This window comes from Phoca vitulina, unplaced genomic scaffold, assembly GCF_004348235.1.
Source record: "Phoca vitulina isolate PV1807 unplaced genomic scaffold, GSC_HSeal_1.0 scaffold18, whole genome shotgun sequence".
Taxonomy (NCBI): domain Eukaryota; kingdom Metazoa; phylum Chordata; class Mammalia; order Carnivora; family Phocidae; genus Phoca; species Phoca vitulina.
In genome coordinates this window covers 359,878-377,234 of record NW_022589721.1, presented here as the reverse complement: position 1 = coordinate 377,234, position 17,357 = coordinate 359,878, and the positions used below count along the sequence as shown (strand labels likewise).

At 39.7% G+C, this 17,357-nt stretch overlaps 1 protein-coding gene across 1 annotated transcript in view; it reads right to left on the bottom strand.

Moving 5' to 3' along the window:
• Positions 1-17,357, bottom strand: part of GRHL2 (grainyhead like transcription factor 2) — a 154,342-nt gene that overhangs the window by 83,538 nt on the left and 53,447 nt on the right. Inside the window, exons 4-6 of the mRNA XM_032415818.1 lie at positions 16,477-16,870; positions 5,395-5,450; positions 1,927-2,083 (exon numbers count right to left, since the gene is read on the bottom strand). Of these exons, the coding sequence (XP_032271709.1) occupies positions 1,927-2,083; positions 5,395-5,450; positions 16,477-16,870 (607 nt within the window). The remainder of the gene's footprint in view (positions 1-1,926; positions 2,084-5,394; positions 5,451-16,476; positions 16,871-17,357) is intronic.

Below are 17,357 nucleotides of genomic sequence, written 5' to 3'. Positions count from 1 at the left end.
AACTTCCATAATAAATTATTTACATGATTTCAATGAAGCAGAATTCTTGGAAAAGTCTCTGTACTCAAAACTACTGTCATGGCCTTAGAATGCAAACCATCCACCATCTTTTCAGGGTGCTGAAATGGTGCTGTTAAGAGGGTGTCTATGAGTTATATGCTTCCTTGTAATTTACAGAACTGTTTTTTAAAAAGTAGGTTTATCCAGAGTCTTCTTACCAGGCACCCACATGTGAGGGTGTAGGGGTGTGAAGTCTGGCATATATATCCAGAGGTGGATCCCAGGCTAAAATGCCTCTGGCTTTTAGCCCTCCATGTGACTCAACACAGTGTACCTTGGTGGTTAAGAGAATAAATCCAGGAATCTGACTGCCTGGGCTATATCCTGGTTCCTTCACATTTTAGCTGTGTAACCTTGACCAGTTACTAGCCTCTAAAAGGCCAAGTTTCCTCATCTGTAATATTATAAAAATAGTGCCTATTTCATAGGCAGTTTCAGTTTCAAATGAATTGCTAGATATATGGCACTTAACATAGTGCCTGGCACATGGAAGATATACCAATAAATATTACTTGTTATTTTGTGGCTCTTGTTGTTATTATTATGGCATCTCTCTGCCATTATTGCTGTTATTACTATTATGGTTATTATTATTATATCCCTCCATCATTAAGATGAGGAGGAGGAGGTAGAGGAGGAGGAGGAAAGCATCCTTCCACCACAGCCTTGACCACAGGGTAGGAACACACCAATTCCCCCTGGCAGGCAAACAACAACCAGGCACCTTTCCACCTGCAACGGGCTCAGCCTTGGGTGGGACATGAGCTCCACATCTTCCTCTCACTCTCAACTGCCCTGCCTCCTACAGCTCTGATCTGGGACGGGGACAGGCTTGGAGGGAGGAAGAATTGCTGGACTGAGAAATGAGCAGCAATCCTTCCTTATCTTTCTCACTGAAACAAAGCCAGAAAACCCAGCTGTCTCAGAGATCACCACTGAAATTGCTTTACGTAAAGCTAGTAACAGACAAGCTGGCCAGCAGGTGACCAAATACTCTTCTTCCTCTTCTACCTCCTCTGTTACCTTTGCAGGGAAGTCGGGGATGGCGGTAAACTCACTATGCTCTAGGCACAGCACGCATTCTTCTCAATGTGCTGAAGAGCTTAGGAGGCGGTAGTTACGGACAAAATAAGGTGGGGTGGGCACCATGCACACAGCGTGTAAAATAAATCATTGTACAATAGGGCAGGAAAGCCCTTCAACCTCTTTTCAGAGAGCTGTGCTATGATTTTCCATTTCAGTAGAGAAGGATTACCAGTTTCCTCCCTTGTTGGCAGCAGCAAGAATGCCAGAAGCTGGTAGGCTTCCAGCACAGTTCCATTTCCCACAAACAGAACTAACACTCATGAAGGTGAAAATTCCACCAAGTCAGTCCTGGTAGGGATCATATCATGCCTCACTTGACTCCTGAGTAAGCAAGCACTGGGTTGCAGAAGGCTTTTTTAACCAAGTTGCAAAGGACCCAGGGACACAGAATAAATCACATCCTCCCATATGGAAGACAGCAGCAGCTCTTTCCCTGCCCACAAATAAGCTCTGACTTATAGCTACTTGCTTGAAAAATTAAGATCAATTGACTGAAAACAAGAACAACAACTAGGTAGCACAAAGGCAATGAAGGAAGCTGGGAAAATTCCTTGGATACAGTCAGAAAGCGTGTCCCAACCATGTCCCCTCCCTGGCATTTATTGGTTACTGATTAAAATGATAAACTGTAAGCCAGTAAGTTTTCCTGCTCCAACTCTCTGACATTTGTTCTAGAATTATTTATTTTGGAATTTTTTCCACGCCCTTCCACAAGACTGCGAGGTAGCAATTCCCTTCATGTGATCCCTCTGCGCTTTATTTGAGAAATGAGGCTCATACCCGGACTTTGCTGATTGGGTGTCGGAAGCATTTGTTGTCCCCAGTCTCGCTGAGCGTTATGGCATAGAACTGTCCCTTGTTGAGGTAGGTCATGGGGCCCTCCCCCTGCTTCTGACGCAGAGATTTGGTGGCTTCCAGGGTGTACTGAAATGTGCCACTGTGAACAGAAAACAAACAGAGGTCAGATTGACTTGCTTGGACATTTCTGCCTTCCTAATCAATTTCACATTTAGAGCATTTTGTATGAATATTAACCAATATTTAGTCTACTTCAGAGACAAAACACAGCATTTGGCAAAAGAGATGCGACCAGACCAAAGGTCACAGCTAATACAATGTATACAACATTTCTAATAGTGGCTCATAAACCAGATGGTTTAGAAGGGGAGAAAGTCCATGAGGTGCCTGTCCAATTATGCAAGGCTGTGCCAGGAGAACCTGTTAGGTCTTGGATGGCAATCAGTAATGCCTGAGGCTTAAGAATTGATAGAATTTGCCCCTTTCATGCTAGCAGCAAGCCAAATGTGTGAAAGCTTTTGTTCAATTCATACCTATACTTAACCCTCTTTTTATATCACCAAGATGTTGCAAATAGCTATAACCCACTTTAAAACATTGCAGAATGTGAAAATCTAAAACTCAGACATTCATTATTGAGAATCTAGTTCCTATAACAGAGATTGTTGTTTTTTTGTTTTCTGTTTTTAAGACTGCAAAAGAACTCATGAAAGGGTCACTACTGCTCCAAATCAGGAATCTACAAACAAAGTTTGATCCATTGGCCAAATCCAGCTCCCTGCCTATTACTGTAAATAAAGTTTTATTGGAACACAGCTATGCTCGTTCATTTAGGACTTGTCTACTGTTACTTTCACACTACAACAGGAGGGTTTAGTAGTTGTGATGTATAGTGTGCCAAATCTAAAATATTCACTATCTAACCCATTGCAGATAAAGTTTGTACATCTCTGCTCTACAATTTCCCTAATATTTTTTAAATATTACTTAATTTACAAAATAAAAACACTGATTTTCCCAATGCTGAAGAATGTATCAATTATTTAAAATAAACCACAAGTATGAACCACAATCTTTTTTGTTTAATAAATTCAGAAATATTTATTTCTGCTACACTGCCGGATGGCTCACAGTGATAATCCAATAACCAATGCTTCGTGCACTTTTTTAATCATCAGAAGCTCTTCACTGGGCCTATTTTCTTAGCTCTTTAATTTCATAGTCTTTGAAAGACTGGGTGTAAAAATGCCTCAAAGTTCACCTCTTAAGATGGTCTACTTAGGGGCGCCTGGGTGGCTCAGTTGGTTAAGCGACTGCCTTCGGCTCAGGTCATGATCCTGGAGTCCCTGGATCAAGTCCCGCATCGGGCTCCCTGCTCAGCAGGGAGTCTGCTTCTCCCTCTGACCCTCACCCCTCTCATGCTCTCTCTCTCATTCTCTCTCTCAAATAAATAAATAAAATCTTTAAAAAAAAAAAAAAAGATGGTCTACTTAGAAGATTATGGGAGACTCTTATTTTCTATGTTAAATATTTCTGCAACATTTAATTTTTTGTAACTTTCATAAGGAGAAAGAAACTGGAAAGGCACAATAATATTCCTCTTTTCATGATAAAAACCTTACACGTAGGCTGATAAACTAAGCAAATTCCAGAATATGTATCTTAGAACAGGGTGGGAAATAAATCATTCAAGACAGAACCAATTTCACTGTCATTTTGCCTGGAAAAAGCAATTTCAATACAGCCACTGAATCATAAAATTTGAGACCTGGACAGGATATTAGGAATCACCTACATCAGCAGCTTGCAACTTGTCTAGGGCACAGGGTGTGTAAAAAAAAAAAAAAAAAAACATGAAAAGCTGTGAACCCTCTCCCCAGAAAAAAGCACATATGAACAGAAATGGTTTTGAATATAATTTAGGGGAGTTCATGCTCCCCAAACCTATCCATAACACAGGAAATAAAACCACCTTCCTCATTTCACAGGTGAGGAAGGCTGAGAAACTTGCTCACTCCAGTGGACAATGACAGCAGCAGAACGAGAAGGCAGGTCAAGTGACTGGTAGGTCAAAGCTCTTTTCACCAGCCTGATAGCTGATTACATGGTGATTTGGGTTTATAGCATGCAAGTTATATATGTATTTCCACATTTTAGAAGGTGATTTGGAACTCTATGTTCCCCACCTCACCCCTCCCACTCACAAACACCACACACTGAAATTCTGACTCAGATGATCTGGGGGAGGATGACTGGGGAGCCTGAGCTTGGAGCAAGATCCTGAAGGATCAGGAGGACTTCAGGTAGAAAGAGAGAACAGAGGAGGGCCACACATGTAACAGCAAAGGAGCAAGAAATACGGTGAGACACAAGGTTTAAAGTAAAAAGGGACCAGCACGTAGAGGGCCCTGACTACCTTCATGAGTAATTTGTGTTTAATCCTTTCTGAAATGGTGACATAACTGATAAGTTTTGTGAAATGGGAGAGATCAATTCATTTCTTGCCATTCTCTCCAGTCTATGGGCATGATCATGACCAAGGTCTTTGAATGTCTACCCCCTCTACCTGGAATGTTCTTAATCTTCCTTCTTTCCCTGGAAAACTCCTGCTCACAGTCCTTCAGCATGTGGCTCAAATGCACCTTCCTGCAAGCTTTGTCCCCCCACCCCACAACCCCAACACACACACAGAGACCTGTAGGTCCTTTCAACTTTCTGTTTATGTACCTCTGTAGCAGGACTGACTCATCACTTAGCAAATTGTATTACAACTGTCCATCACTACATTTGTCCCCTCCAAAAGTCTATGGGGCCTCTTTTAAGGAGGGGTTCTATCTTATTCCCATACCTCTCGCACTGCTTGTACATGGAAGGCACCAGAGTATATTTAGCTGGTAGCTAAATACGTGTACAGTGGAACAGAAGGGAAAACAAAGTGTTGGCAGGAAGATCAGTTATATCACAACAGTTCAGAACCTGAACAAGAGTAAGTTGCAAGGGACAGGACAGGTAACAGAACATTCAGCACTTGGGAAGTGTGATGAAAATGTAGCAAAAAGTCAGGCAGATCTTTATACCTCCACAGTGGGTAGCTGGAGGATGGTTACATCATTAGCCACAACAGGAAATAAAAGCAGAACAGATGTGAAAGAAGTGGAGAAGGAAGGAAAGAAAAGAAAAAGACCGGCAAAGAATTCCATTTTTTCACATGCTGTGTTGGAGGTCCATGTGTCTGAGATTCAGAGAACCACCTAAGAAGGGATATCTAACCAACAGAAGGACAGAAAAAGGGCATAGGCCTCAGAATACAGGGCAAGATTGGAAACAGTAATTCAGAAGTCACGGTATAGAGAAAATAATTTTCTTTTAAAGGTTCAAAAGTATAACTTGGGGGTACATTTAAAGTGTTATCAGTTCATTAGTTTCTAGGGGCATCTCCTGGTAGCTTACCTTGATGTCTGGTCATACATGTACTCCTCAGCCCCAACTGAAGCACTCCGGAATTTCTGCAAAATTTAAAAGTCATCAAAATTAAAACGAATAGGTAAGTCATCATTTAAAAAAAGGCAACAAATGTGCCCAAACTGTTTTATCCTCACTTCAGAAAGGAAGATAATACATTTTTTAGTATTGTGTTTTCAACTACAATGAAAATAGTTACCATTTGTACACAGAACTTGCGTATCACCTGCACACTGAGAATTACACTCAACAGAAAAGGCATTTGTGCTTTGCATATTATTCACATGTCCATATTCACACGTCTGCAGGTCTTCCAGAAGTGTCTGCAGGTACTGGAACCTGTTTCTTCAAACATATAAAACATCTCTTCCATTTCCTATTATCTCCAATGCTCACTCCAAAAGTCACAAATTCTGAGTTAATGGAACACTGATTACAGAGAGACTACATAGCATACATAGCATAGGGCAGTATTTAGAGTGGCTAGGGACATAGTTTCTGGAGCAAGACTATCTAGCATCAAGTTCTGACTCTTTTACCTGCTACCTGTATAAACTGAGGCAAGGACCATATTTTCTCCATCTGTAAAATGTTCATTTACAGTGATTAGAGATTAGACGCATAAATGTGTTAATAGATATGAAGTACTAAGTACAGTGCCTGGGACATAGTGAGCTCTATATGTGTGTATTAAATTCTATTATATAGTAATCACTTGACCATATTCTGTGCCCTTCTCTAAGATCATCATTATCACAATATTATAAGAGTAAGTTTTGGAGGGAAACTCTGAGTCCTAGTATTACACGCGATGAAGCTTGGATCCAGAGATCTCCATTTGTGATTTAGTGCAAGTAGGATGCAGTTTGCTACATTTTAAAACTCTTTCGAAAGCAGATGCACAAAATCCCCAACTCTTGATCCTAAAGTGAATATAACAGAATGAAAAAGCACTTGACTGACCACACGCACCTGGTCCTCCCACGTGACCTTTTTGTAGTACCTCTTTCAAAGAAACAATTTTCCTGCCTCTCATTTCTCAGACATAAACTTCTATTCTTTGACCAGCAGTTCAAAGGTTTCTTTCTCAGGAAAGGGTTACTCACTGCTATTTTTCAAACTTTCTTCACAATCCCTAATCACCATCTCTAGAATTCACAGTTCATATGTACATATATATGACCTTCTTTTTATGCAGTTTTATAAATTCCTGGATCCAAGAAAATGGTTTGACCTTCAAAGTGCATCCCAGGAACATTTCATAAATTTTGTCGACCAGTTCAATAATTGTGACAAAGAATCTAAGATACAGATTTGTGTTTCTTTTGCAATCAATCAATCAACAAAGCATTCAATGGGAATTTTCTGGGGCTCCACCAACTGATTGGTGCCAAGAGAAATACAGAAAATATATAAAACACTGTCCTGGCCTCAAAGATATAAAAACTAGTTGAGGAGATGAGTACAGTCACATAAGCAACAACAACAACAACAAATGGAAGTAAAATACAGCAAATGACTAGATGTGAAAGTCTATTTTGAATCATTCATTCATTCATTCATTCAGGTGTCCTAGCTGGAGAAGCACAAAATGGCCGTTGCCAGGGAAGGAAGGTCAGCAAGATTACAGGAACATTTCACAGAAATTGTGGAGATTGTTCTAACCCTTGGAAGCTACAGAGAAGCTGGATTAAATGAAGGAATTGAGAAAAAGTCATCCAGCGGAAAGAGGACCAACACGAGTCAAGACAAAATGATAGGTACAAATGTGGTACGTACATGGGACCAAGGACATAGGCCTGATTTGATTATGAAGAGAGGACCTAAAAATCTAGGCTAAACATTTAGTTCCTTAGGCAACCGGCTACGGTTTAAGTACCAAGTTGCCATACGTGGCTAGTGGCTACTATATTAGAGAGAACAAAGGAAAATTTCCATCACTGCAGAAAGTTCTATTGGAAAGGGCTGATCTATGAAAGGTATTTACATTTAGTATAGTTAAGAATTAGGACATTTTGAAAAAAAAAAAAGAATTAGGACATTTTGGAGTAGGAGGGTAGCATGATGAAAAGGGCATTTAAGGAAGAGATAGAGGAGATGCACTTCCAAGGTCTTCTTTGAAGGAATATGCAGTAACCAGAGCAACACATGGTGAACCAGTATTAGTAAACGTGGCCCTCAGTGAATTTATCGTCCATGCCACAGAACTCTGAAGCCTGAAGTTAGGCTAGCCTACTACAACATAGTGGACTTATAAATTCAATGGTTCTAATCCCCCAGGTGATGTGAGAAGGTGCGATACACCACAACTGTTTAGATTCAAAGAGACTGTCAACTGTATGCTGACTAAAATAATCTTACTCTAATAACATGAGTGCATGGGGACAAGAACTATGAAAAAATAAAAATAGTAGACATGTTACCAATGTGGATATTGCTTTTTTCAAGCTTAAAATTTCATCCTTAATTCTTTTATATAGCCTGTGTAATTAAAAAAAAGAAAGTTATTCCACCTGGAAAACATCACAATCCTTTATGAGACCTGATCACATTGATGGGTCATATGGCCTACATGATTTAGTACTAAGAATCACAGTCAAAATGTTTGGGTCAGGGGCACCTGGGTGGCTCAGTTGGTTAAGCGACTGCCTTCAGCTCAGGTCATGGTCCCAGGGTCCTGGGATCGAGCCCCGCATCAGGCTCCCTGCTCGGCGGGAAGCCTGCTTCTCTCTTTCCCACTCCCCCTGCTTTTGTTCCCTCTCTCACTGTCTCTCTCTCTCTCTGTCAAATAAATAAATAAAATCTTTAAAAAAAAAAAAAATGTTTGGGTCATTCCAGTTACAGTTACCAACTATTTGGAAACCTTTTAATATAATTTGTAGGATGCCAAAAGCCAACATGACTTTACCTTACTGTAATTTGATATAACGCATCCATACATTTCTTCATTTGGACTGAGAAAAATGATAGTAAAGAAGGTATGATAACATATATTTTAAAGACTACTCTAAAAGGACTTGAGATATCAGGCAATAGTTGAATGTTCTATTTAAATTTTGAATATTAGAATTCTAGTGTTTTTCTTGGGTGTGAGGAAAGAGACATCTGCTAAGAATCTACTGTAAAAAGACAAATGATTCTTCAATTGTCAGAAAATCAGGTATTTTCTGATTCCACGTCTTTGATCAGCCACCAATTTTTTTAGGTCTTATCATTCATTTATTCATTCATCCACTCTTCCAGTAAAGACTGAGCCTCTACTTTGTATCAGGCAGCATGCTAGGTGCTTTGGGTACCAAAGTGAACCAAAAGAGAAGAGGCCTCTGCTCTCATGAAGCTTCTGGTCTAGGAGAGGAAACACATTACTTAAAAAGTCATTCATTAAAAAAATTACAAACCATGTGCAAACACTCTGGAGAAGAGCAACAGAATCCTAGGAGAGGAGAGCACAGCACAACTGAGAATGTAAAAATCAGTCCCACTGTGGCACACAGACAAGGCCAACAGGAATGTTTCCAACAGAAGCCCAGAAAACAGTAACACAGCCACAAAAGTGAATAACGCGTTTTCCTTCTAAGGGACTGCTGCTTTCTTGACAAAGACATCCTCAGTCCTGCTGTGCTCATCTCATCTCCTGAACAATGGTTACCCAGTTTCCAGGCTGTCTCAGTGTCTTCTCATATCCAGTCCAAAGCTGGCTGTCACAGAATCCCTCCTTAACACCTACCCAGTATAAGCCCAAACACTATGAAGAGCTCCTCCGAACTCTGTCTTACTGAGTTGTCCCTAAGGGTCCCCTGCTGAAGCAGGCTAAATAAATGTAATCCTGATTACAGAAGTGTTCATGGTAGTCTTTGGCTGGGATACTTAGATACAAAGAAAACTGACTCTACTAGGAACTGAAGGGAGGACGGGGAGGGCTTCCCTGAGAAAGTCACAAAGGACAAAGGGTATGGGAGGTGACGAAGAATATTCTAGAACAGTGTTGTCCAATAGAGTTTTGTGTGAAGATGGACATGTTCTGTATCTTCATTGTCCAATATGGTAGCCACCAGTCATAATGAGCACTTAAAATCGTAATTAGTGGGACTGAGAAACTAAACTCTTGATTTTATTTAATTCTAATTGCCACATGTGGCCAGCGGCTATGGCATTATACAGCACAGTTCTAGAACATGGAGCAGCATGCACAAAGGTCCTGAGGCAAGAGGAAGTATATCAGGTTCACAGAACTGAATGGAGCCCACAGCAGGGAGCACAAGGATGAAAGAGGTATAAGATGAGGTGGGAAAGGCAAAGGAGAAGCAGAATATGCAATGCATTGTATACCTGTTAAAGATTTAGATCTTAATCCTAAAAGCAATAGGATTTAAGTGGGGGGGGGGGGGTGACAAAATCAGATAAGCATGTCAAAAACATTATCCCCGGTACAGTGTACAAAAGCAGGCAGCGTTTTAGGCCAGAGATAATGATAGATCGGGCCAATATGGTGAAAGCAGAATGGAGACAAATGGATGGATTTGAGAGATATTTAGAAAGTAATATTGATAGAATTGATAATGGATGATGAGGGGAGAGCAAAATATCAAGAAAATATCCTGGTTTCTTAAGAAACCAGGATGGTGATGCTACCCACTAAGGTGGAGAACACAAGGAAAGATTGTAAATCAGATTTGGGATAGGTGGGGGGTCATATGCAGTTGGATATAAAGGTTTGGAGCAAAGAGGAAAGAACTGGGCTGGAGAAAAAAATTTGAAAGTCTTCAGGATATACATGATAACTGAAACTGTGGACATGAAGCCAAGAGCATTTTTACGAGGAAAGAGTGATCAAAGTATCAAATGGTGCTGCAAAGTACCAGCTTTAATAGATGTGGGGTTTCCATAGCCATTTTATTCATGAGGTGGGAAAATGACTATTATGACTGAATAACGGGTCATCCAATCTCATCAAATTTCACTACACATAGAGAAATCTCAATCTTCCTAAAGCATAAAATGTATATGCTAAGGATTTTCCAAAATTTTGCTTGATGCAAAAACAAACCGATGTAATAAAATGATAGATGTCTGATGGTACCATAATAAAATGATAGACGTCTGACGGTACCGTATGCACTATATCATATGTTTAAAATAAACAGTAAAATCAAGTGCATTAATCACAAGTGAAACTATGTTCCAATTTAGTACCTGATTCAACACTTTTAAGATTTTATTCTTTAATTTTTTTTTTTATCTGAGGATAGTTGACACACAATGTTACATTAATTTTAGGTGTATAACATAGTGAGTCAACTTCTATATATGTTATGCCCTGCTCACCACAAGTGTAGCTATCATCTGTCACCATACAACACTTTTACAGTAACACTGACTATATCCCTTACACTGTGCCTTTTATCCCCATGACTTATTCATTCCATAACTGGAAGCCTCTATCTCCCACTCCCCTTCAACCATTTTGTCTATCCGCAACCTTTCTTCCTTCTGGCAACCAATAGTTTGTTCTCTGTATTTATAGGTCTGATGCTGCTTTTTGTTTATTCATTTGCTTTGTTTTTTAGATTCCACATATGAGGGAAACCATATGGTATTTGTCTTTCTCTGACTGATTTATTTCATTTAGTATAATACCCCCTAGGTCCATCCACGTTGTTGCAAATGACAAGATTGCATCCTTTTTTATGATTGCTTATTATTCCATTTGTGTGTGTGTGTGTGTGTAATACGCCATATCTTTCTTATTAAGGTTTTATTATTTAAATATGTCGGAGGAAATGAACTCCCAGTTAAAAATCATGCTGGACAGGCTTAAAATTCAGGATTACTTCCAGTATCAGTCTACAGATGAATATAAAATCAATCATATGCCTATTGAGTATGACAAATACTCATTCTTTGCTTTCATTTCAGGATTCTCTGCAAACTATGTTAATTTGACAAATAATATACCAGGGGTTGAATTATGAAGTACATGGTAGAAATATCTGGTGTTTGCCCATATATAGTTCTCCTTATTCCTGAGTACAAAACAGGACTAAACTTCTCAGCCCTCTTGCAGTTAGTTAAGACCATCTGACTAGTTCTAGCCAATGAAATATGAGCAAGAGTGATACAGGTCACTTCCAGGTCAAAGTATTTACAAGTCAGTCTGAAGTCTTAGGATCACACTTCCCCAGCGGGGGTGACCCAGAAGCCACATATAGAGATGGTAATGTCACAAAATGGAGGGAATCTGGATTCCTGAGTCATTAATAAGAAAAGAGGTCTACAGACATGTATCAGGATTATTATTAAAAAGAAATAAACTTTTAGTATATTAAATCACTGAGATTTTGGTGCTCCTTTATTCATACAGCTAGGTAGACTAATGTTAACTGAACAAAATTATAGTACAGAATAAGAAAACTCTTCCTTCCATTTTGATTCTTATTACAACTATATAATTTTTCTATAAAAACTCTTCCTTCCATGTCTTAAGTTTTACATGTTTCCTAAAAACATCCTAGGTGTTAATACCTCCCTGACTTGTATTTATCAGTTATACTCTTTTGCTTATTACCTGTATGACCTTTGGCAAGTTTCTTAACCTCTCTGAACCTCTGTCTTTTCATCAGTAAAATGGAAACCATAACACCTTTTTGGAATTGTAGTAAGGATTAGAAATAAAATATGTAAGCCATGGTGGCTGGCACACACTACAAAATAAATGGGAACTATCATTATTTCTCTTTACAAATATAGACAGATAGTAAGTTTCCACAGGACAAAAGTCAAAGCATCCTTCCTTCTGTCCTCCTAACACCAGTAGAAGTAAATATTTACCAAATGTTATTACAAAGGGATGGACAATAAAATGTAAATCAAATTAGCTAAAATCAATCCATTAAAGAACTTTTTAATGCTACCACTGTCTTAAAAAAATCCCAGCCTGGGCGCCTGGGTGGCTCAGTTGGTTAAGCGACTGCCTTCGGCTCGGGTCATGATCCTGGAGTCCCTGGATCGAGTCCCGCATCGGGCTCCCTGCTCGGCAGGGGGTCTGCTTCTCCCTCTGACCCTAACCCCTCTCATGCTGTCTGTCTCTCATTCTCTCTCTCTCAAATAAATAAATAAAATCTTTAAAAAAAAAAAAAAAATCCCAGCCTGAGTTGAACCAAACTGCTCCCTTCTCTGATACCCACCTATACATACATACAGAAGAATCAGTCTCTGATAAGAAATGAAATTTGCTGGGACGCCTGGGTGGCTCAGTCATTTGGGTGTCCAACTCTTGATTTTGGCTCAGGTCATGGTCTCAGGTCGTGGGACTGGGCCCTGCGTCTCTACCCTCAGCAGGGAGTCTGCTTCTCTCCCTCTCCCTCTCTCTCTCCTTCTCTCTCTGCCCCTCCCTGAATTCATGCTCTCTCTCAAATAAATTTTTTTAAAAAAATGAAATTTGCTAATTCAACAAGAATCCTAGCCATTTTAATAGTTTGCCTAAAAGAAGTACTAGATTTTAGATAAATTTTTCCTAGTGAAATTTACTTGGTGAAATTACTCTGAGCTCACCTAATCTTAATACTGGTTAGCAATGCCATGACTAAAGATCATTCCATTTAATTTATGTCAGATTTAAATACAATATGCAATGTAAACACTGATTTCCAAGGCTAGGAGGGCAGCTAAACCAAATTTAGTGAGAAGAGTCTTCACATTGAGTTTCTGGTAAGTTACTTTCTCATCTACTTCCAAATAAAACCCAAAATACAATAGTTTCCTTTCACAAGCTTCCTTATCTACAACACAAACACAACTGATAACACATCCCCCAAACAGCATGATGGTTCTGTTGACATTGGGCCACATCCATGGGCTCTTCTGTGACTAATGGACTATTTCCACACCTGGTGAGAAAAACATCAGTGGCAAACTTTTAGTGAAAAAGCATGCATCTCACATTCCCATGTGGAGTAATTTGCTTTTCCTACAGAAGCACTCCAACTATTAACTATTTCAAGCAATATGGTCCAGGAAGCTAAGTTTAAGACAATATTTTTATTACAAGGACATGAAAAGTTTGATTATAAAGCTACCAGTACCCAAGAAATAAGGTAGCCTCTTAAGGGCAGGGAATTCGTCTTGCCTCACTCTGCTTTTTCCCTGTTTCAGAGACTAGAGCAGGAGCTCAGGAATGGCTGGCACCAGGAGAGAGGGAACTGCCAGAGCAGCTTGTCTACCTAACTCTCCCCCAACACTGCAGACAGCCAGTCCCTTTGCTCTTCTTCTCCCCATCTGAAAGATAAGAAACATCTAATGACATTGATAAAGGACACTCAGTTTAAAAAAAAAAAAAAGTTTGGGTAAGTCACTCACTGTGTTTAGGAACGGAACTACTGAGGATTAGAAGACCCCGCACAGTCTTCTTTGAGAGAGTAGAGGTAACGGGGAAGGATACTGGTCCCGGGCTGGAGAGCTTGTGATGAGTCCCATCTCTGCCACTTACTGCAGTGTGACCATGGGCATCGGCAGGCTCTCTGTGCCTCCGTTTCCTCATTTGGAAAATAGAGATGACAGAAATAGTACATACCTCGTAGGGTTTCTGCGAGGATGAAACGAGTATATTTCACTCGGAATCATGCCCAGCCTACAGTAAGTAAGGTCCCCAAATGTTTATTATTTTTAAATATTGTTATTTGGGATGCAATCTCAATCTCAGGCAGCTGCATTCTGTCCCAATGGCAACTAAGTGGGCAGCAGGGTGTAAGTATTTGGCACGCTGCCACCACACTAACTCCTCTTTAGGAAATTAGAAACCATGAGTTTTGCCTTTTGCTATTGTCTTTTATTGTCTTGGGTGGACTGAAAAATGGGAAGCCAGTGACCATCATCTCAAACACAGAAGCACTGCTCCTAAATGTCAAAGAGGCTGACCTGAACCAATAAAAAAAAAAAATGCATTAAATATTCTGGGTCAAAAATTGGAGAACTAATCCACGATTACACCAGTTCTACAAAGATCCCAAGACAACTAAATGGAGACAAGACTGTCTTTCTAACAAGTGGTGCTGGAACAACTGGATATAGATATGACCAAAAAAAAAAAAAAATGGACCTCAACCCTTCCCTTATGCCATTACAAAAGTTAGCTCAAGACAGATCATAAACCTATATGTAAGAGGTAAAACTATTAAAAGCCTAGGGAAAAAAAGCTAGAGAAAATCTTTGTGACATTGGGTTGGACCAAGATTTCTTAAACAGTACATCAAAAGCACCAACTATAAAAGAAAAACTTGATTAAGTGTACTTCATCAAGATTAAATACGGATGCTCTTTGAAAGACATAGTTAAAAAAACAAAAAGGCTGTAAAACATGTAACTGACCTCACATTATTTAAGGAACTCTTAACAACTTAACTAAAGGAGACAGATAACCCAATTTAAAAATTGGGCAAAATATTTCAACAGACATTTCACAAAAGAAGTTATAAGAATGGCCAATTATGACACATGAAATGCTGTTCAACATCACTACACATCGGAGAAAAGCAAATTCAAACCACGAGACACCATCACATATCTACTAAAATAGCTCCTGTTAAAGAGACTGACAGCCCCAAGTTTGGGCAAGGATGAGGAAAACTGAAACCCTCACACACTGCTGATGGGAAGGAAAATGGCACGGCCACGTGAAACACTGTACGGCAGTATCTTACAAAGTTACACACACATTTACCATATGACCCTACAATTCCAATCCTAGGTATTTACCCAGGAAACGAAAGCACATGTCCACGTGAAAGCATCCACGTGAACGTTCACAGCAGCATTATTCAAAAGACCCCAACAGCCAAATCTGTCCATTAACTGGTGAACAGATCAACAAATTGTGATATATGCTTACCATGAAATACAATTTAGCAAGTCAACAAAACAATCTTTTACTGCAAGCAACAAAACAGAATCTCGAAAAAGTGAAACTATAGACAGAAGGCAGATTGGTGCTTGCCCAGAGCAAGACAGAGGAGGTTTCAAAGCTAGGGGGCTCAAGAAAACTTTTAGGGTGAGGGAAATTTCTATTGATTCTGATGTTGTATACAATTACTGAAATATTCAAACTTCACTTAAAACTTGTGAACTTAAAACAAACAAGCAAGGGGCGCCTGGGTGGCTCAGTTGGTTAAGTGTCTTGGTTTCAGCTGAGGTCATGATCTCAGGGTTGTGTGATTGAGCGAGCGTGGAATCTGCTTGAGATGCTCTCTCTCCCTATGTCCCTCTCCTCCCTCTTTAAAGTAAATAAATAAATCTTTAAAAAAATTTAAAAATTAAAAAATAAAACAAGCAATCCGAGAACCTTGTTTGTGTAAGTTCTACAGGCACATGAAAAGAATACATGATCTCTATCTGTAAAGTATAAAATGTACATACATATAACAGTTGATTATTGATAATACAAATTCTTTCTTAAGTATTCAGACTAGGTCTTAAAGAGTTACATTGTTTCAAAAAATGCACAGTCAACATCTTTAGCTACCACTTGAAAGGTAATAAACTAGAAGAGGTCAAAGTGAAAACTTCACAAAGTAGGAAGTTTCCACACAACCATCTCTTCATTCCTCATAAATATTTAATTTTAAGACTAAAACTAAAACAAAGAAATGTCATTTAAGGATCAAGAAGAATTCTTATTTTATTTATTTTATTTTATTTTATTTTTTGAGAGAGAGAGAGCATGCAAGCAGGGTGGGGAGAAGGGGCAGAGGGAGGAGAGAATCTTTCGCAGGTTCCACGTCCAGCGTGGAGCCTGACACAGGGTTCAATCTAACAACTCTGAGATCATGACCTGAGCTGAAATCACAAGTTGGACGTTTAACTAAGTCATCCAGGCACCCAGGAGTCAAGAAAAATAGAAATATTCCTCAATACGCATAGACCAAAGATTTATTAAAACCTTTTTATAAAGATACACATTTTTTAAACCCCAAGCTCACAGATTAATTAATTTGTCCCCTTAAAAAGCAAACAGAAACAAAATTAGCTGGGGTTTCTGGGTTTAGGTCCTGGCTGCAGATGACAGGGCCAGGGACTCACCTCTGTGGTTCCATCCTTGAAGCTCTCGCTGTAAGTGCTGTCCGGGGTGCTGCGCTGGTCATCCTTGAGGTAGGTGCTGTGGCTGGCCATGGAGGGCACGCCATACTGAGTCTGTTCAAAGATAACCACACGTTGCTCCTCACCGTCTCCCCGGGGATAGTGCACGGGTGGGGCCATGAAAACGGGTGTAAAATCTTCAGCTTTCACCACTGTGATTCCTGATACGGGGATGATGGCTGGGCTCTCAGAGATGTTTGTGCTATACTGTTCCCGTTTCGAATTCTCCAGGTGGTCTTGATTTAGGGAAAGGTTCACTGGAACAGTCTTTAGGACCTGCACTCGGTTTTCTCCTCCACTCAAATTACTCTGGGCTTCACTGGTGCCAAGACAGTTTCTGCATGTTGAAACCCACCCCCCGACACAACATAACAGAATTAGAAAAATCATTATTTTTCAAATCCTAATGAAATAACTGATGCAAGCAATATCAGTGGATGTTAATGCCATTAGGGGAAAAGTTGATGGTGAAATTTACAAGGGAATGCAGTGGATCTCTGCATCACTAGAAGTAGGACATGTGTTTCCCAGTACCATGCAATCAGCCCGCCTATAAAGTACAATTAGGAAAAAAAAAAAGTTGACCCGAAATTTAGCAAGGCTTCATATCTAACTCCCAGCTCTCAGGAAATACAGAAGGCTGGAAGAATGACTCAAACAACATCAAAAGGAAACAAGCATACAAACAGAATGTAGCACATCTTACTGACCTGGTTTCTTCAGTAAGTTAGAGGCATGAAAAAAAGAAAGGAAGGTGGGAAGCTTGTTCTAGATTAAAAGATTTGAAAGACATAACAATCAAATGAGTAGATCTTGTGTGGATC